At 41.1% G+C, this 22329-nt stretch overlaps 2 protein-coding genes across 2 annotated transcripts in view; one reads left to right on the forward strand and one right to left on the reverse strand.

The window, feature by feature from the left end:
• efcc1 (EF-hand and coiled-coil domain containing 1) overlaps positions 1-22329 on the forward strand; it is a 303999-nt gene that overhangs the window by 257482 nt on the left and 24188 nt on the right. The gene's annotated exons all lie outside the window — the stretch shown is intronic.
• LOC311032398 (copine-9-like) overlaps positions 1-22329 on the reverse strand; it is a 198243-nt gene that overhangs the window by 142814 nt on the left and 33100 nt on the right. Inside the window, exons 3-4 of the mRNA XM_084039154.1 lie at positions 15111-15157; positions 832-935 (exon numbers count right to left, since the gene is read on the reverse strand). Of these exons, the coding sequence (XP_083895280.1) occupies positions 832-935; positions 15111-15157 (151 nt within the window). The remainder of the gene's footprint in view (positions 1-831; positions 936-15110; positions 15158-22329) is intronic.

The raw sequence follows: 22329 nt of genomic DNA on the forward strand, positions 1-22329 counted from the left end.
GCAGAGTCATTTGCCATCTTCAGAAAAAAGTCTCAAGACTCACCTGTTCAGACTTCACCTCGACTCTACATAGCATGACCTCAGATGAGGATCTAACACTTGTTCTATTTTTAGCTCTTACTTTATCGGCAATGATACGTTGTGGTTTCTTTGTTTCCTTCTTTTGACAAATGTACTTATTGTAAGTCGCTTTGGACAAAAGCGTCTGCTAAATGACCTAAATGTAAATGTAAATATATGTACTGTATATATATCCATACACACATATATATTTAATAAACTCGCCACAATACTGCCACAATGACGCCACAATAACAAAACAGCAAGGAAATCATCATCTGCGTCATAAACAACAGTGTTGCTCTAGTGACTGACAGGCTGCAGGTTGTACAGATGGTTTGAGTTGAGAGAGAGATGGATGTTATTTTGTGTGGTGTTAAACAACATAATTGTTGAGGTTGAGAAATTGAGCTTATCTGCAACTAAGCCCATTGACCAACACGGTCCAACCAGATACAAGGTTTCACCTGGTGTTCTTAGGTATGGTTTTCCAATAGACTTAATTTTCTCCATTTTACAAATACACTTTTTTTTCAATGACAACCCAAGAGATATAGACATGTTCGATACTGTTCATTTACTGTCTTACAACCTGATGAAATCCTCCAGTCGAAATGTTTTTATAGCAGCCAGCTTTGACGGAAGGCTTCTAAACCTCGTGGGTACGAGTCAAAGTGAGAGGAGGCTTAATTGAAGCCATTCGTCGGTATAACAAAGGGAGGAGATGGCGGTGGAGCTGTAGGGGGAGAAGACGGCGATGTTCGCACTTACACATCAAAGCGAAGGTTCTGCTTCTCTTCAAAGAAGAAATCAAGGACAAACTTCCTCACAAAGTCGGGGTTCAGCGTGTTATCGATCACCTCTGTCCGACCAAACTGGTGGAAAAACACAGAGAAGAGACAGAGAGAGGAGGAGAAAGTCAACGCTGAACGGATCAATCTGTACATAATGAGAGGGGAGAGCACCAAACACTGGGGGTTCTGTTGCTTCAACAGAAAGTGACACACTTTAAAGAAGTTAACCTGATTCGGGCCCTGCTCAAACTTCAAAACAGACCCAGTGTTAACATTAACGCTCTTTATTTTTGTTGGTGGAGGCAAAGTACTTATTTGGTTCTGGAAGCTTCCAAATTGGCGATCAAATGCAGGGAAGAGCTGCTCAGTTTAAAAGCCAGCAATTTACATAATCCATTTAATGATCTCATTATCTTAACGAGCTGATTAATCCCTACTTTGTAGAGAGATTGAGGTAAACTTGGCAAAGTAGCTAGACATTACTCTTGATCAAAACAATTATTAGGTGAAGGTAGAATGGGCAGATGTCAGAACCCTGCGGTGGCGGCGCAACATCAGGGCGCCTCGAATACAAAGCACCTGACAAAACATTGCTGGATAAGAAAAATGTGCAGCAGTGGCACGCATTCAAATCTGGTGACTTAATCTAAGCATGAGGCCAAGGTCTCTGATTTGCCAGCATGTTTATTTGATGCCTTTAATTGAGCTCAATCTGTTTTCTGAAATTGTATGTTTAATTATGCACCTAAATGTGTATTTTATATTTTTTATATTTTAAGACATGTGACGAAAGCGAAATAGCCCCAAATCTCTAATCTTTCTTAGGAAGAAATTGAAAGGATATGACAGTTGCCAGGGCATGAAATCATTGATCTGTTGATATTTACGAATCAGGCCCATAATCTAACAATGGCATAGTCATCAGAGCTTAAAGAGAAACATTAAATTGACAATTGAATAGAATCCTGATCTTACAATCTAATGTCAAAGTGAATCATGGATTTAGAGAATTGTCACACCTACATTTTACCGTTTCATTCATTGGAATCACAACAAATAAGCCACTTGAGCTGGACTTGCTATCAGATGACTCAACATTGCAGCTAAAACAACCTTCAGCATCTTTTGGCTTCTCTAAATGTTTTGTTTTGAGTTTGTTGTTCTTGCCAAACAACCTGTGACAAGCCAAGCTGACTAAAGGTGACATTTCAGCATTTACATTTGATACATTTTATAAAACTTAAAATGTCTCTGAGCAGTTGGATTCTCTGCTGTGTACTCTCTCTCTCTCTCACACACTCTCTCTCTCTCACACACACACACACACACATGACACATGAATGTGAATCCATTCCAGCGGTCTGCAGCAAAGAAAAAAAAAATGTTATTTAATAGTTTGTGTGTTTGAGGCACAACCCTGATATTACATTGTATATTGCAACCACCTTCAACAATATAACACTTATTTGCCAATACTTCCTGTCTGTGAGGAAAATAAATAACATCCTTAATGGTAAATGGCCTCATTTATATAGCGCTTTAGTCCAAAGCGCTTTACAACAATGACTGACATTCACCCATTCATTCACACATTCACACACTGACGGCGGAGTCAACCACGCAGGGCGACAACCAACTCATCAGGAGCAATTAGGGTGAGGTGTCTTGCTCAGGGACACCAGGCACTCAGCTAGGAGGAGCCGGGGATCGAACCTTGCGGTTGCCAACCCGCTCTACCTCCTGAGCTAAACCCCCCACATCCTCACATAAGTGACTCTCCTCTGATTGCTGTAAAATCACAGTCGTTCCTCCACTCAGGAGTCAATTCTCTCGCTCTCTGGCAGGTGACAGTGATGAGTTATCGATCTGCCGAGTTCCTATAACCCCCACCGCCGTCATTCAAACTCCATATAGTAGACACTTATCAATACAGGGATTGTTGTGCGAAATTGGATTTGGCCTAAAACAGCTTCATTATACTGATGGACTCAGTATCAGCATTCTGTGACTTGCCCGATCAGATAATAACATTTTCTCATTATGTCAATATGATGTTATCATATAGGATTATTTTTTTTCAAAAATTGTTTGCTGTTGCAAATTAATTATACATGAAAGTAAATTCTAAAAAAAGAATGACTTAATCAGGTCAACTTAATGCACCAATAAAAATGCTTATTATATTAAAATGCAGCCCATTACAAAATACAACATAACAATCTCACAAAAGCATAGTAGATCTTAACAAGATAGAACTTGTTCCAGAGTTATCAGTGGTTATCAGTAGTTTATGACATTTGGCATGTGTTCATCCACCTAGTCTGCTGGATAGATTCTACAAAGTTGTGTCTGCCATGAACACAAACCAATTTAATCCAGATGGGTTTGATGAGTTGTTTCCCTTTCATGCATGTCATGTGACAAAAACTTTAATGGTGAAACAACGGTGGCAAGAAGTGTACACTTTTGTATCCCACTAGGATTGGTTGACATCTAGTTTGTGACCAGTTATGGTTCAGTATGCAGCTCACACAGGAGTGATGTGGAAACTTGTAGTCTCCGGGTGACACTTACTGATAAGAGACTTCTCTTGTCTCCCGCAGTTACACTCTGGAAATAACCTGCATTAGCATAATTGATTTTTGTTGGAAACGGTTTTATTAGACACATATCACTGTTCCAATACAAATCAATACATTGACTTTCAACTGAAATGCTTTGTCACTGAAGTCAATAAAGATTGAGGGGCAGTGAATCCTAATAAATACACTAAATTAAAGCTATATTATGTAGGAACTTCCTAAAGACATGATGTATAGCCTCATTAAAATAATCCCTCTCAGTCTTCACTTGTGACCCACTAGAAGTGTGTGGTGGTGTCTGTATCTGCAGAGCCCCTGCCCGCTGCCTGGATTTTATTATTTTGCTGTTTCAATTCAATTCAATTGAAAAAACTTTATTTGTCCCCAGGGGGCAATTAAAGGAAAAGAGCTACTCTATGAGCCGACAGGTCGTCCACACGAGCAGCGAACTGGCACGTCGCATCCAAGAGGAAGCTACGTAAACGGCAGACACTGAATGTACAGGGAGACGATAAGCCAAGCGGCCCAAGCTTGTTCCATATATATAGTGTGAATGTAAAAAAAAAAGTGTTTTATTTAAAGAAATCACACCTCTATTTCTATGCTCAAGGAGCATTTTAATGTCATATGTTATCCAAGTAAACTCTATCTTAATGCGAAGCAGATATGACATACACCTAATGCCAGATAGGAAGAGGATCACACACCAGCTGTACTGTACAGAGGAAGGGACCCCCCTCTGGTGTAGCAGGTCTGTGGCGATGCGGAGCGACGGATTGCCGTCGTGGACAGAAACGTAAAGGCTTCCTGCCACCGCTGCTCTGCTGACAGCTGCCAAAACAGCCAGCAGTCACTTGTTAACTGTTCTCCCTGACTTCACAGTGGAGGAGCCCTGACATGCCTCAAGGGACGGACATGGAGAGGCTCATCGTATCCCCAACGGATTTAACAACCTGGGGGGGAGGACCTCTTGGCTCACTGTTGCATCACAATCTTTTGATGTGGCAATGACAGCATCATACCCGACGTCCACACTGCCTGCTGCCCATAAATAATATTGCAAAAAGGTACCTGTCAGGAGTATAGTATTCAGAAATACTTCCTTAAAGACGTCACTGCTTTTGTTTCTTTATCTTTATGAGACAAACAGAAAATCAGAGAGCAGGGAACTCTCAAGAAACGAATGTAATCCACAAGCAAAAAAAAAATGCAATTAAAGAAAAAAGATATAAAAACAATTAAAGCATATGATCAATATCAACCGAAGGCAAGGAATTACAGTATTACAGTGAAATTCTGACGTTATGATTTTCAATACCACCATAATTACAGACAGATGCTGTGCTTATGATGCTGTAGTGACCAGAGGTCGTCTCTATAGTAACAGGTGAGCTCAGACAGATGGAAGACCAGCGGTGCCAACTTTTGTTGCCTTTTAAAGCTTATGGTATACAGTAGGTGCGATAGACTGGCGTCCTGTCCAGGGTGTACCCTGCCTTCGCCCAATGACAGCTGGGATCGGCTCCAGCCCCCCCGTGACCCTGAATACAGGATAAGCGGTAGACAATGGATGGATGGATGGATGGATGGATGGATGGTTGGATGGATGGTATACAGTAGGGATGTCAGTCATGGTTAATTTTGCTTTTAAAAAAAAAAAAAAACTGAAAATTGACGTGACGGCACCCAAATTAATCAATGAGCTTTGCTGCCCTATTTGAAAGGGAAGTGTTAATGTTTTATGTTAATGTATTTTATTTTATTTTGGCTTTGCTCAAGTTTATTGCTGGATTTTCATCAGGTTCAGCCACTGCCCAGCTGATATTCGTACCATGTAAATTAGTTTGATCAGCGGTGTCTCTAATCTGATCAGAAGGGCAGATCAGGTGACTCATCGATTCTTAATTTAAACTTTTTCAATACTCGTCTGTCTGCTTTCAAGTCAAAACGAGACCACGGCGAGCTCCGTGACACCTAGCCTGCTGGTGCTGGGATTGGCATCTGGGATAATGCTATTTTTATTGATTTAATTAATAATCCTATTAATATCAATCATTATATTGATATTAATAATTATCTATTAGCTCCTGCTACTGGCCCAACATTTGCCTCTTGTTATAGTGAAAGTTTTCCTCTTGTCTCTTGTCTTTTTTCACTTTTGTGTGTTTTCTGCCTTTGTGATTTCCTGTCTAATAACCCGGCTCTTTCAGGTCGTCTGCTTTTGTACCTAGTGACCCTTGTTGGATTACCTGCCTGTGTTCCTCGTGTCATTATGGTTTGTCTTCAGTTTAGATTATTTGGTTGGGTTTTTTTTTTATGCCTCAGCCTGCTGCTTGTCAATTTAGTTTTTGGAGCCAGCTTTTGTCATTAAAGCTCGCCTTTGGTTCTCGTCATCCCGCATGCCTGGTGTTCTGCATCTGGGTCCTCTTTGAACTGTGAAGGCGTGACAGCCACATAGATATCTAGCTAAGTGTGCTACCATGGAGTTCACAAACAAGCATGAATCCTTCTCAGCTCTGAAAAATACCAAGGCTAGCAGGGAGCAGCTGAAGTTTTCATGTTATTGCATCGCTGGCCTCGTGACTTGTGTTGTTTGTCTGCATGGAGAGCTCCAGCAAAGTGCACTTTACACACATTTGCTGCAGTATTGTGTTGCTGTCACTGAAGTTATTACTGAAACGCTGATATGAAGATAGATGCCCGAGTTGTCTGATGTCTCCTTCGCTCTCTGAAGCTGCCCCAGTCTCTCTACCATTGTCTATATGATGAGCTGTTTTTTGGCTGGACCTCAGAGGGCCAAACCTATAAGTGGCTCTGTAGCTGACCCAGTAAGTAATTAAGTAAGTAAGTGACTGATCAAGTTGTACCATTGGTCAGTCGAGTGGGCAACCAAGGGACATTGCTGATGAAGCTGCACAGTCGTCAGAGTGAGGAGAACCAGCCACATTCAAGACTGGACACAGACACATGGACATCACTCGCTGCAGAGTTGGTAATGTGAAATACAAAGCTGGAGAAGTCAACACGTCTAGAACACACAGAATACGGTGAATCTACAACCTAAAGAGTTCATCGTTTATCAGAGCTTGAAATCAGCCAACGTCTGAACAATCTAACTTCAACTCTACAAGACAGCAAAACTCTTAGTGAAGCATCGTTGACTTCATCAACATGTTAACGTGATTAATTGGCTCGTTTGATACGTTGTTGTGGAGATAACTTGGCTGTTTATGGCCTTGGTTGGCTTTGCATTTTTACTAGCATTAGCCAACATTCAGTCACTGGCTGCACCTGAAACTGTTCATCAACATGATATTTAGTCAACAACACTGTGTGACATTTATTAGTATGTCCGACACCTTAGTATGAAACCAGTATTCATAAACTTGCTGACTATTAACGGGGAAATATCACAGTATTACGTACAACGGTGCTAATGCAGCGGTGCTAACGCAGCGGTGCTAACGCAGCGGTGCTAACGCAGCGGTGCTAACACAGCGGTGCTAACACCACAATAATAAAGACAGGAAGGAAATCACGTGATTCGTCATCATCATCAACAACAGTGTTGCCCTGGTGACTGACTGACAGACTGAAGGTTGTACACGGTTTGATTTGTTTATTTTGTGTTGTGTTTAACAACATAATCGTTAAGGGTTGAGAAGTTTATCTTATCTCCAACTAAGCACATTGACCAACACGGTCCAGCCAGGTTTCATCTAGTTTTGATGACCCTGTAAAAGCAGCTACATGAAGTCAGAATGTGGGTAGAAAGAGAGGTCATTGAACCACCAGCTGTTGAAGACAGAAGCTGGAACGGGAGTCAAGTGTCTATCCAAATGTCATTTAAAGGAAAATCAGCAATCAAAAATGGTAATTTATTTAAAATACAAGAAGTGGCACTCATTTTAAGCCATGGCAGGAGCAGACAGCGATTAAAAACATTTAGAAAGAGTGCATGGAAATAATGGCATTTCCATCTTTTTCATTTATCCATTTGAGGAAGTTAGGCTTCTCCTCTCCGCTCCACACAGACCTGATGTTTTCATCTGCTGCTATTCTTCTTCTCATCTATGCCATGATTTATTCACCAAGTCTGTTTCCATTGTACTTATTCATATTTTGTTTTCAACAATACACCAATTATTCCACCTCAGCCAGGCATAAAAACGTAATATTTAAACTTTTCCCCCGGCAGGTCGACTCAGAGTAGCTGCAGCTAGCTAGCAACGTGACCCGCAGACTGTGTGTGTGTGTGTGTGTGTGTGTGTGTGTGTGTGTGTGTGTGTGTGTGTGTGAGAGAGAGAGAGCAAGAGAGAGAAAGAGAGAGAGAGAGAGAGACACAGAGAGAGAGATAGCCCCACGATGTCACTCAAGGTGGAAGCTAAGACTCCCCTCTTTTCATGAACACTTAGCCTGACTTTGTCTTGTGTTATGATGCATGTATTAAACTACTAATATGGTGTTTTCTTCTGTAATTACTGTTGTTTACTATGCATATAGATATACAAGTCAAGTTTAACTTTTACATTACATTACTAACTGTTAGCGATAGCATTTGTACCGATCTGTTGTTGAGGGTATGTTTGATCCACGGATGGAGCTTCGCCTCAGTTTTGTCCAACAGCTTCACTGTTTCTGCGTCTTTGCATTGACTTTAAAAGCAGCTTGGTCGACCTTAAGGACGTTGTGTCTTAATACGGCAGGGGTCATTAAGTCAACACATAGTAATTTGCAAGAGAATTATTTCTTTAAACTTTTTCTCTATTAAAAATCTGATTGAAATACATACAGCTATAGCTTTTTTTATTTTTACATGGTTTTTACTCTAAAGAAAGTGTTACCTGAAAATACATTATTTTTATGAAAATCTAATTGTTGATAAAGTACTGCTTAAAGATCCCATATTATACTGTTTTTCATCAATTTCACACAGCTGTCAGAGGTCCAACAACACTGTTTTCGATATGCATCGCCCCAAACCCATCCATGGTCCTGAATTTCAGCTGTCTAAAAGTTGCTCAGATGAGCTCTGCTGATCTCTGCTGAGAACAGGCTGCTTCTGTGTCTGCACCTTTAAATGCTAATGAGCTCCGTCTGTTAGCCTACTTGGAGAGCCACGGAGATGATGCCTATGCTAGCGGTAGCATGCACCAATGTTTACATGGATGTATCGCTATGGCTCGCCTATGTGTCTTAGGTGAAGTTGCTGGGTCCCGTATGGTTGGGACAGATCCTTTTACGAGGGTCAGTGTCGAGGCAAAGCCAGCTTTGTACTGACCCTCTTTACTGAAGCAGTCCGATGTGAAGTGGTTAGCACACACATACAAGCTAACACGAACCATAGCCGGCACATTGTCATTAAAAATGAAACGTAAGAGACCAGACCCGGACCATCGTGCACGGCGCTCTGTCGGACACGGGCCCCCGGGTTCCGTCAGACTGGAGGCAGCAGTGAAGACACTGTCGGTCGGGCTGCACTCGCTGTCGGGCGGACTGCACTCGCTGTCGGGCGGACTGCACTCTCCGCGCTGTTGTGCGAAAAAGCCCCATCTCAGATATCTCCTATCATCGTGCAGAGGAGTTCGGCCTATGCAAATGACTCTTTTTGTTACGTAACAACAGGAGCAGAATCTGAGAGACCAGAGAAAACCTGTTTTTCATAATATGGCCCCTTTAAATGAATGAGATACATGTTTAGGAGTGGCATGTCAAACCAGGCATGAGATGCCTGGTTTGACACTGCCAACGCACAGATGTCTTTTTTCTTTTTATTCTCAGTTAACTGGTTAGTTAGCGGTTATGAGTGACGTACTATCGTAGGCGATGGCAGGGATTCTTGTGGTTAGCTGCCGCACCGGTTTACACTTGTACTTGACCTGTACTAGACTTTACTGCTACCAACGTTGCACATGTATTTCTTTTTTATCTTTTGTGTGTAAATGAATCGTCCATGTGTCTTTCACGCTCCCTTACCTTGAATGAGCACTTGAGGGACAAATAAAGTATTTTGAATTAAACTGAACGTAAGTATCTGCATCACACTAGGAGCAAAGAACACCAGACTAGTCGTCAACTGAAATAATGAGCGCCCTTGGATATGTCCCTATTGTCCTTGCACACTGCAGAGTTGCGTCACATTCAATCAAATGCAACGCAGAAGTAGCGGAACATCTCCTGATTTCAGAGGACCCTTTCCCTCTGTGGCTGATGAGTAGAGCGAAGCTTGGGGGGGCACAAGGCAGTCCATTAAATTCATGCATGTGTGTGCTTGAACGCCTCCCAGCAGCAGCATGGAGGTAATCAGGGCAGCTTTCCTCTCTATTTGAGTCTGCTGCATTTGTAATGAAGTGTCTAGGAGTGGAGGAGATAGTAGACGGAGAGAAAGGAGGACAGAGACACAGACGGAGGGAGAGGGAGTTTGTCCCAGCGGATCGGGGATACAGAAATGCATGTAACACCCACAGTGTGGACACAGAATGTCAGCTGAAAAAGGGAGAGGATCATTATTGTTATTCCCCACAAGTTGTTGAAAAAGTAGGTTAGCATGGCTATGTGAGGCCTCCAGGGGGGACAGGTTAGACTGGCAGTCAGCCACTGTCAGGGAAGAGCTAATGAAGCCAGAAAGAGAGAGAGGGAGAGACGGAGAAAGAGATGGAGAGTTTCAGGGGCCCGAAGCAGGATCTGATAACACCTCTCACCACAAATATACAAAACTACAATTCATAACAGGGGTTGGCAACCTTCGTCACACGTGTCACCTTGGTAACTTAACTAATGGCACACAAGCAATATGTGTGCAAAAGAAGGTTTTTTTTAAAAACCACCTGCTCAGTCAAATCTGACTCAAAATTGTTTTTCTTTTTATAAAGCAAGCTTTCGGTGTGAGGCTTTCTACGAGGTTCTTGCCTAAAAGAAGGTCTCTGACCGAAAGCTTTATAAAAAAGGTTTTTGCACAGATTTGAGTATGCCAATGCGTTCTGGTCTCCAGCTCCAGCACCTACGTTAAGTGTGATACTGAGCGAGCGGTTTTCTCTTTACTATTCAAAAGAGGTTTTTTTGGAAATGTTCCCTTTCATTCGCATACCAAAGTAACTCTTTTACAGCTATTGGCAGTTCTGCAGCCTGTTATCTGATTGACCTGTCTTCTGCGAACGCCCACATCGCCTGCTTCTGATTGGCTACCAGTAGTTGCCTTCTTCAGACTCAGTGGTGACAGACAGACTACCTAAGAGAGCTAAAATTAGGGCGTTCCAGGTGAAGGTGATCTTGGTTGATTAACAAGACGTGCCAGTTGGCTGTGTGTATAAAGTGTGCATAAAAGAGCAAATAAAAACTGCCAACCTTGTGTTCCTGCAACCGTTTGAGCTATGAGACTCCTGGAAGGCAACGATCTATGCCACAAAAGTTTAGTTTGATCAGGTCATCCACAGCAGTCATCATATACAGCAAGTGAGGGTTTTTTTCCGCAAATTTGTGATTTTATAATCTCAGAGAATATTCAAGTTTTTTCTCGTAAAGACCGGCTCCGTTTCTACCTACAACGGCTCTGATAAGCTGCCATAGTCCCATGGGTACGGGGTAAAGTTAATCCAGATATTGGGTTGGTGCTATATTGACCCAAATTTTATCAATTAAGTTTTTACCATGGAGTTTGTTGAAGTCTCCACCCCACATGCATCACTGCATAGATGGCAACTCCTGATTAAACCACTCCCCCCACGATGACATAACCCCACCCTTCTTGTGTTAGTTGTGGAGGAAAGAATTAAATGCTTTTGATTGGACTTGACTGTGGATGCATTAATGATGTGAGTTCAAACGACAACCTCAATTACTACTATTATTTGCTTGATGGCTCTGTCATATTTCCTTTAAGATCATTTTTTTAGGTTGCAGCGGCTGCCTGGAGACTGATTATTCCTTCTGCGTTTGTCAATACAAGCAATCCCCTTTAGTGAGTCATCTGATCCATTTTTTATATAAAAGATTGATTAGTAGAGCCTTAAACATTTATACAATGGAGACAAAACGAAGAGATGAATGCACAAAGAGTATACATTCTGAGCTTGGGGGCCACCGGTAGCCTTCAGCAGCTGCTTGGTTGGGATATGCCTCAGGCCACCTCCGCACTTTCACCGATAACAAGCAGTGCAGACATTATACAATTATACAAAATTTCTTGATAATCGTCAACTAATTATGAGGATTTTGTTTAAACACAAACAATGCCCACCTTGCTGGTCATTCACGGGAAAATAAACTGACTCTCAGAGGGGGAAAAGTGAGAAATTGACCTGTTTTGGATGTGAAACAGAATGATTTCCAACGAAGAACTGCTCCCACAAGCTAAGAAATTGAATTATTTCTGGAAAGGGCAAAGAGAAAGGAGTGCTATATTAAGTGTTTTGGATAACAAGCCCAACAGTGAGGGAGACGGGAGGTAGAGTAGGAGATTGGTTTCATATAACCGCTCTCTCACACACACAAGAAGTATCTTTTAATAAGCTCGCTTTTAGACAGCTTCTGCTTCTGTTTAGTACGTTTTTGGTGCCGTTTCTTCTGTCACCCACAACATAGCTTGTTTTTGGCAGAGCTGTAATTATTTCTTTTCTTTTTTTTTTCTCCCTATTAGTGCGAGATTTCTGCTAATTGCATCAAAAAAGTGCCTCGAGCCAAATCTGCCAATGTGTGCAGGCAGCCCACACGTTTTACAAGCTGCTGACAACACAGGGAGGAGGCTCGTGGACAGACAGCGACGCCGATGTCCAAGAAGACTGTGAGAGGAGGACGTGGGCAGCTGTGTGGGACCTGGAACCATATGGAAGACCTTCAACTGTGGCTGCAATCCAGGCCTGATGACAGCCTGTAAAGAACAGCAGGAAATACACTCACAGCAGACCGACATGCCTCTGTTGCTGTTTGTAATCATCAGCAAAAGAGCCCGGAAATTCTACGGCAAGAGGAGGAAAGGCTTCGGCCCGCTGCTGAGATAGAGAGGCAGCTAGGATGCTTCCAGATTAACCTTTATCTACAGCAGCGAGAGGCATTTTATGATATTTTCCAACTGTGATGTCTTTGCTTAGATGGAGGCTTGATGGTTCAATTGTGCAGTTTAAAAAGAAATCTGTGATAGGATTGCTGCTCTATCGCTCCAAGCAACGGAAAACCTTCCCAGCAACTCACTCTGAAGATTGAAAGGGTATATTGCCTCAAGGAGCTCAGCTGAAACTTAGTCAATCAGTCGGGCTGGAAATAAAAGACCCCAGGTCCTTTTGAAGAGAACGATCAGGAATAATAACTGCAAATTAGATTTTTAAAAAAAAGACAACAAAAGCCTCCTCAGTTCAATAGTCTCTGTACATAATCAAAAGACGCTAAGTCCCGCCCCCTCCAGCGTTTCCAATGGGACAGTAGTCAACAGTGACATCTTGTTTGAATTGTACAATTAATTACGTTTGTTTCTTAGGTTTTCTACATCCCTCGCCCTGCTCAATGTACGTCACTAGCCACTAGTTAGCCACTAGGAATTCCCACCACAAATTTGGAACATTTTAATTTCAAAGCATCTGCAAATTGGATGCTGGACGCTCAGGTGTTTCTTTGTGCTGGTTAGCATCAGATTGTGTGTGTGTGTGTGTGGGTGTGTGTGTGTGTTGAGCGTATAGAGCTCTGTGAGATGTATGTGAGACGTATGTGTTCAGATCCCCACTGAGGTGAAACTCATTTTCTTGATAGCACAAAGCACAAATGACTGCAAGACAGAGAGTGAGAGACACTGAGGCAGAGAGGAGAGAGAGAGAGAGAGAGATATGAGGTTTTCTACATGTTTACACAGTTTCAGGTCGACCTCCCAAAGCTTCTCGGATGGTTTACTGATTTTATGAATTTCCTATATTTGGCTGCTGGAGCTTCACAGAAGGCCTTCGTCTTTATTGCATTCTGTGTTCTGTGAAAAACTCCAACCAGTGATAAGACATCACAGACACCTGCTTGGACTGGTTCTGATGCACTGGTTCTGATGCACTGGTTCTGATGGACTGGTATTGATGGACTGGTTGGGATGCACTGGTTCTGATGCACTGGTTCTGATGGACTGGTTCTGATGCACTGGTTCTGATGGACTGGTACTAATGGACTGGTTCTGATGGACTGGTATTGATGGACTGGTTCGGATGCACTGGTTCTGCTGGGAAGCACGGGCCGTTTTTCACATGTCGGTAAACTGCTGTTATTTTCAACCGTGACTCTTTGCTGAGAATCTTCTGGCGTTTGGTAGACGGATCGTTTCATTTCATCGGTGACTTCAGGGTGTTTGTGCTCCTGCTGCTCTCCCACACACACTCAGTCAAACGACGACAGCATTTAAAAGAACCGTTTGGGAACTTAAATTACCTGCAGAATGCATTCCTCATTGGAGTCGAGTGCAGAAGTGTTCATTTTGACATTCAATACTTCCGACTGCCGGCTCAGATGGCAGGTGGCTGATATTGTTGCAGCCTATGAAATATTCCCTCATATCCAGACTTTAACTACCGCGGTGAGACTGAAGGCTTTCTCAAATGACATGTAAATACAGCACTGTGATGGTTAAAATCCTTTTTAACAGTAGTCATCAGAGGTCTGAAACCAGATTGACTGTAGGTTGTAAATCAATATCAAATAATAATAAATGTATGTAAAGATTAGGGCTGGATACTATGTGTAAAATTGTTTATTATTAGTGATAGTTATGATAATACGATAATATTAATTTGTGTGAAATTTTCACAGCAGTGCTTTAATAGAGGAAACATTGTCCATATTGGATCACATGTGGAATCATTTCTGATGTTTCCTTCTATTAACGTTTGTCTTGTCATAAAACAAGTTCATAATACTGAAAACTATTTTAAAAAGAAAAAGTCATGAAACAAGTAGAGTCAATCTAAAAAAACAGTACAAGTGATGAACAGTAGAAACAAAAGTGGGAATTAATTCAAAGCAATTTTATAAAAACTTTTCTTAAAATGATAAGCAGAAGTCTGATATGTGCTGCGAGTTTGTTCCAAAACGTCGGTGCCTAAGAGCAGAAAGCTGCCTCGTCATAATATTTATTATTCATTTTAGATTCGCTGAGCAAGTCAGCTCCAGATTACCTGAGAGGACGGTCTGGAAGAACCTCAGGAAGGAATGAAGGCCTAAAGCATTTAAAGCCTTCAAAACAAGTCAGATCATTTAAGATCAGTCCTCAAAGTTGAACGGTGAAATACGTTCTCACAAAGCTACGGTTCAACTTTTTGGTATCTTCCAGAGAGAGATACGTGTGACATGTGATTTAAAATTATATAAAATTGGTTCAAGGTTCTTTCCTTCAGGCTTATTCTGTCGTTTTCCTAAAAGCTCTTTTTTTATTTTTATTGTTTTATGCTAGTGAAACATATCACACGTCCACTTTCACCACCACCTATGTGGACCAACAACAGGAGGTTGTGCTCCATTTATCCATATATGACATGAACTGTATAACAGATGACAGCTGACTGGTAGGACCACCTTACTTTTTGTCAGTTGCACAAACTTTCTGCTCAGTTCTCCCCTTAATAAAAAAAAAACTGACAGCCGAACCACGACTTCTGTGTCTGAAAACAACGCTCCCATTTCATCTGAGCTGCAGGATTTACAGTTCACTCACCTCTCTCCACTCCTTGGTCCCCAAGCCTTGCAAGTACAACACCACCACTGAGAAGGGAAACAAATATACATTTTAGGGTTGAGCACTTCTTACATTTCAAGGCACGTAATCTGTAAATCACACATCTTGAATGCAGATAATCTCCGGGGCAACACTGCAGCACGGTTACTAAACTGCTTCCAAACAAGGTTTGACTTTTGTGTCCTCTGATGCTCATCTGCTCTCCTCTCACAGCGTTCCTATACATTCTATACAACAGTCTAGCGTCTACAAGAAGAGCTTAAATAACTGTATAATAAAGCCGTATTTATTCATAAAATGTACAATTACATTTTGTAAGACACATACAATTCTGCATCCATAAAATATGAATGAGACTTGTAAAACAAAAGATTAAACTTTGATCGTGCCTGCGAGGTTGTTGCTGCAGAACAATAACAGGGTAGATAGAGTGAAGGAATCCAATTTAAATCATGACTGGAATGAAGTCATTAAATGCATGAGGTACTGAAGAACTATCATTAAAAAACAATCCCATCTGGTGTTTTGTTGCAGGAAGTTGACTTATTTATTGAATACAAAATCATCTTTTTATGCCAAGAAAACTGTGGACCGTGTGGACTCGAGCAAAGCTGTGTGCATTGTTTGATCAGTCTTCTTCTCCGTCCCTCGTGGAGCCGCAGAATCCTTTAATCTCCCGTTAATCAGATCACAGAGCAGATCTACCCTCACCAACCGGAGCCACCTTTACTGATCACTGATGGTCATTTTACAGCTGGAGAACCAGGCTGGTTTCTACAAGGTCCTGTTTACCTCTCCTCCTCCTCCTCCTCCTCCTCTCTTCTTATCCTCCTTCCCTCTCCTCCTCCTGCTATCCTCCTCTTCCCTCCACCAATTTCCTCTTCACCTCTCTCTCCTCCTCTCCTTCCATCTCCACTCTTCTTTTCCTCTCTACTCCTCTTCCCTCATTCCCTCTCCTTCCTTCTCCCTCCACTTCTTCCCTCTACTCTCTCCTCCTCTTCCTCCTTCTCCTCCCTCCACTCATTCCCTTTCCTCCTCTCCCTCCTCCTCTTCCTCCCTCCACTCATTCCCTTTCCTTCTCCTCTCCCTACTCTTCTCCTCCTCCCTCCACTCCTCCCCCCTCCCATGTTAATGTCGGTCAGTGCAGAGACAGCATGGTGTTTCTGCTTCAGTGGGACAGCATGCCAGTCGACCATGACGACCCGTTCATCCCGGTTTTACTCTCCTCTCCAGAGGAGGAAAAAAGTGAAGGAGGTGAAAGGAAAACAGGGTAAAACTAAATTAATAAATACCGAAACAGAGAGAGAGGCGGAGAGTTTAGGGACGGTTGGCTAACTGATTCCATTTGGTGTAAAGAGAGAAAGTGAAGCTCCAGACTTCAGGCTGAGTGAGCGCATCACAAACACATGCACTATGTATGTTCCTGACGAGAAGGAGGCCGGCTCTCCGACACATTTACACCGTGTGTTTCCTGCATGTCCTCTATGATGCTACATGTCAGCACTGAGGGGAAACTCACGTGTGATGGCATCCCAGGAGGTGGCATCAGCCGCCTGTCATACACTGATTCTTTGGATAAAACAGGTTGTAATTTTGAAAATAAAAAGTTAGTTAAATTACAAAAGCTGAAGGTATATCATTATAGACCAATGTCTTGGCTGTTCAGCAAGTATACCAGTGCAACCTCCTCATTTCTTCTTTTTTTTTTTTTTTTTCATAAAATAGGCATTTTTCCAGTTAATACTTTTGTCAACACCATCAGACACAATAAAAAGCAAATTATTTTTTATTTAGTTGGTCTAATATATTTAGATGTTTTAAATCATTATCTGGCATGTTTGGTACACGTATATGCTGTTAAATATTCACTTTTGATCATTTTTTATACTGTTTCACATGTACTCCTTTAAAAGATAACACCATACAATGTTTACTGTAATCCTAAATAGAAAAAGTAATGTTGTTTTTATTTAACAAACATATTTTTGTATTAAAAGAGACTATTACTATAATAACTCAACAGCACTGAATATTGTATTTAAAACAAATAAGACTCCCTCTGATGGTGGTGACAGTGGCCTCATTACAGCATACAATTCCAATATGTATACCACTCAAGTCAATGGCTTCTTGCTTAACAACTTTATTGAACAATTTGTTCCAAAAAATAGCAGTCCTGAGCACTGTGATAAATATTTTTCAAGGAATATAAGGTACAATTAAGCAATATCTTTATTAAAAGTACCCCATCCCCATATCATCAAATATCAAATCATCATAGTGAAAATAAAGTCATTACCAGTAGGAATAATGTACACGCATCACTGGCATCATCTTCATACTGTCCTCTAGTGCCCCCTACTCATAAAATATTATAGAACATGGCATAAGTATGGGATAATGGACTACGAGCCATTAGACTATCCAAAGTTAACGTGGCCGTTCAACCTCGAACGTGCATTAACTTTGGATAGTCTAATGGCATGAAGTCCATTATCCCACTTATTCTACTGTTGCTACATTTTAAATGTTTTAATGAAGCTAATTTTACAGAACGAGGCTATTTCTGTCCGAGGTTGTAAAGTTACAGAGCAAACTGTTACTAGTTCACTCACTAGTTCCGCATGACTGGTTGCTATGGTTTCTATGATGGAACAATAATGCAAATTGACAAAATACGGTCAAAAAATGGAACTACTTCATAGGTGTGCAAATAACCCACGCTTATGCACTTTCTAAAGAGCCTCACACTGGGAAACTCAGTAGAAGCAGGAGAATAATAGTGAATTGAGAGAGAGGGAAGGCACACCTCATCCCATAGGGTTGGACGATGCAATAGTTCATCAATGGTAGTAGCATGCAGTGTAGACCTGTGTGGAAGAAATATAGGGGGAATTAATTAAATAAAAATCATATAGAAAATATAAAAGTCATATTGCTATTCATTGTGATGTACATTTATATTCTAGCCTCTGTTGAGGACCATTTGTTGTTGTTGTCACCACCGTCAGGTTTTCAGTCTGACGGTGGTGACAACAGCCTCCTCTTTCACATGATATCCATGAGTTGTTCACATTAGCCATCTTGTTTCCCCTCTGTTGCGAGCTACTTCAGACCTCTTCTTAAAAAGTATTTATTTATGTCATAATCTAATCTAATATGTTTTATACGGTGTTGAGAGTAGCAGTGTCCAAAAATATGAACAAGTTTAAGAGAAAATAACAAACTTACGGGAGCTTGAGAGATCTTGAAGCAAGTAGTAGAGCTGAAGGTTTGAAAATGGGGTCCTCAGGAATGCAGTTGGCTTTTTATAAATATCTGTGATGAATATGTGGTACACATTTTGAGCAACCACAAAATAATATTAAATATTGTTCAAAACTCACTATTTGTAGTTTTTAATACATATTACAATGTACTCTTTCATGTGATAAAGTTATTATTCAATTCAATTATTACTTTATTTTTTTTAATCAAATTGAAATGATTATCTCCTATCTGTTCTGACAACTGATTTGTAGGCAATGAGCCAGAATATAATCATTAAATGAATACAAAAAAACAAAAAAACATATAAAGGCAAACTTACATATACAAAGGACCCCCTGATTATTATTCTTTTTATTCATGAAAATGTTATTAATTTCCAACAGAATTAACACTTTTTCTTAGTGGGACATATTTTTGCCAAAGTTTCAAGATCAATTACCTCTGTCAGCACTTTCAACATCAATGAGACATCTATGATTCAACCTTGATTGATTGATCTCCTGAAGACGGGTGTGAGTCCTAAAACCCAGAAATGAGTCAGCATTTTTACACTTCCAGTCCCCTCGCCTTGAAGCCTGTGGTTTTGTTTTCAGTCCGATGCCTGAAATGAGGCCTGTGGTGAACACAAGCTTTAGAGAGCTCCTTGCTTTCTCCGATATAAAAAACGTCATCATTTCACTCATGAATTTTTAAGCTTTTTTACGCATCTCAGAAAGTTTACTCACAAACGTTTGAAATAATCATCAAAACAGTGCGTGGATGGAGGGTTTTAAATGCTAAAAATAGCCGATAGATGATAGAAGATATGCCTTTGTTTTGTTTATTAGAGAATTAGTTTGGTTACTTTTTTCATATCTTTTACATATCAATTTTATTTTATCAAACTTTATTTATAGATATTAATATTGATATTTAATACATATTGATTGTGAGAACTCTGTTTGAGCACCACTTGGATGGAAATTGATGCTGAGAAGACAAAGAAAACATCGTAAAAAGGGTGAAAATTAGCACGTGGACCTGGTGTCATGTTGTCCAGTGGGTCCCGGTGTTTACGACATTTGTATTTTGCATCTAGCGGTCTTCCAGCACAAACATACTTCATACAAACAGCCGTGCTGTCTGCGGCGCTGAGCGGAAGCAACCAAATGTGTAATTTATGGGTGAACAGTGAACTTGTGTAGGCTACCTGATCTCAATCTTCTTATTTAAATTATTGTACTTCAACCCAAAAGCCATCTCGAACCTCCAGCTGTAAAATTAACTGAAAATGTCTACTACTGACTACTAGGGGACCTGATTAAAGCTTCACTTCACTACCAGCAGGTTTTAGAATTGATTTAAAGATCTTACTGATCACCTGTTAAGCACGTAATGGCCCAGCCCCGACAGCCAGGTTGTAGAATTTCTGCAGAATTATGGAGCTAGATGAAGCCCCGGATCCTCATAAAGGACTCTGCTGGCTGTTCCTGAGTCCCGGATCAAGACCAAACGTGATCAGGCTCTCAGCTCTGGATCTCTGAGGTTCTAAAGCCGCGTTCACATACGTCGCTACTCGCCCCTCGCTTTCTCGCTGAATTCTACTCGCTGGCAAAAAAGATTCACTGCCGCCGGCTGGTAATGGCCAAGCTAGTTCCAGCAGCAACTCTCTGTGGAACTCTCTGTTGACGTCAACTTTCAATCATCTCTATTCTACATTATGATTGGTACTCGCTTCACTCGCATCGCAGAAAGTTAAAGTTATTTTCTCTCCGTCCCCGCCCACATCGCATCGCCTGTCCTGACCACATTCCACTAGAACACATTCACATTCATTGACAGCTGTCGCTCAGAGATGGGCGAGTGGCGACGTATGTGAACGAGGCTTGAGGCTTTAAGAAGTAGTAACGTCCTTTAAATCAAATGAGCCTTTTATTCATTTTAGAACACTGTTTATCTTGAGTACTTAAAAAGAGCTTAATAAATAAAAAGTGTATTATTATATCCAGTACACTCTTATGAATCTCCTCTCTGGCGGGTGAAAAGAAGTGCACAGAGTCGTGACGCGTGGAGTTGATAAGCACTGCAGTACAGCAGCGACTGACTCTTCTAAATGTGGAGGGATAAGAAAACAAAGGCAGTTTGCTGGAAATGGCTCATGTTTGGTTACTTAGATAATTGCAGATATGCAAAATGAGAGCATGGGCTAGACCGGCCGAGTGACTTGTTTGTACTCCAAAGGGTTGAATTCTGCTTTTTTTCCTTTTGTGTGAGTTTCTGAGTTTAATTAGATGCTGTTACTTCCACATAAAGTCAAGCAGGTCAGTTAATTAGGGAGACCTAGAGAAGACCACAGGTCCCAAGAGAAGGAGATATATGTCGTTTTTTTAAAAGTTATCGAGAGGATAAGTTTGAATGCAGAACCTGTGTTATAGAGAACGTCAAAGTAGCAGTCAGTGACGGTGGTTTGTGTCATATGAGTGTGAAAGCAAAGATTTGTGTGATGGATTATCAACATTAGGAGAAACCCATCACGGGGAGATTTGCACGGTCGGTGCTGCCCGCTGAAAATGATGTGAGCCGATGATAGCTGGAATCAAAAAAATCTAATCTCACAGGCATTTCCACAGACATGAAGGCACAGCCGAAGCCCACTGCTCTCAGCCAGCAGAGACGTAAGCATGGTCATCCACACTCGGCGGTGCAGTTCAACGGCACGCTTCCCTCCGAGAGGAGAAGGCGCCGCACGGCCGACCAACAAAGGAGAGCTGATGTGCAGCAGCAGGGCTGCCTGTCCTCTAGAAAACGTATCAAAGTTATCAAACTACAACACGGTTTATTAGCATTCTGGACACAAATCCACCGAAGAGTTGAGCTCATAATTGAGTCCCAGCAGATTTATGAATTGTTCCTGAAATGCAGTGCCTTCGGGGGAAACATCCATATTTGCTTCTGACCCCTATTAAAATAGAGAGAGAGAATACAGACTTCCAATGATCTGAATGCAGACACTCATTCTGATAAATAATATATATTCACCATAAGCTTCCCTGCTGTTTTACAAGTTTCTGTTCCCCCGAAACACATGATAACATTTTAAACTTTTAACATTCACTATATTAATTAGACATAGCAAACACAAACACACACAGAGATGATGTCTACAGGAAACGCTTGTTGCCCGGCAAAAAGATATGCTCTTCTGATGTGAACAACCAGGTTGCTGATACAACAACCCTGCTTTTTGATTACGTGATACTTACTATATTTTTTTAATCAGGTTCTATTTGTGACTTGTCTATCGTGATAGAAAACATTGATTTTGCAAATCTCTTGTGACAATATTTACGATCGTCCCGATAATGGACATTTTCCACGATGAACTTATTGTGAGTGTTTTATATCCTGATCTGTGATCAAATGTCATATCGTTCTATCCCTGGCCGGGAGCAGTACGGCCGCTGTTCAATCATTTCTGCATTCAGTGTAAAGTTAGGAAAACAAGCTAAAGTAAGGAAAACAAGCTAAAGTAAGGAAAACAAGCTAAAGTTAGGAAAACAAGCTAAAGTAAGGAAAACAAGCTAAAGTTAGCGACCTAACTAGCTAGCCGCTAAATGAGAAGATTTAAACAACTGATGACTGAAAAAGTAAAACCGATAGACACCGAGTGGAGAGGTGGGAACAGTTCTGATTAGAGGGCATGAGCTTTCTTTTATTTCATGACGTAGACTCGTCCCAAGCGGTTAACCTCTCAGAATAGGCCTTACAAGATTTGGGCTGATTTAAAACTTAGATGGTGAGTCGTTTTTAACAATGTCATGTTCATGAATTTGGTAGGAAATGTAAATATGTATACCAGTTTTGATGTGTTTCATCACATTATTTAGTTTACAGTGTGAAGAACATGTGTTCAGTTACTCTTTGATCAAACATTAAAGCAGAGATCAAC

The sequence above is a fragment of the Eutrigla gurnardus genome (assembly GCF_963514095.1).
Source record: "Eutrigla gurnardus genome assembly, chromosome: 2".
NCBI classification, from domain to species: domain Eukaryota; kingdom Metazoa; phylum Chordata; class Actinopteri; order Perciformes; family Triglidae; genus Eutrigla; species Eutrigla gurnardus.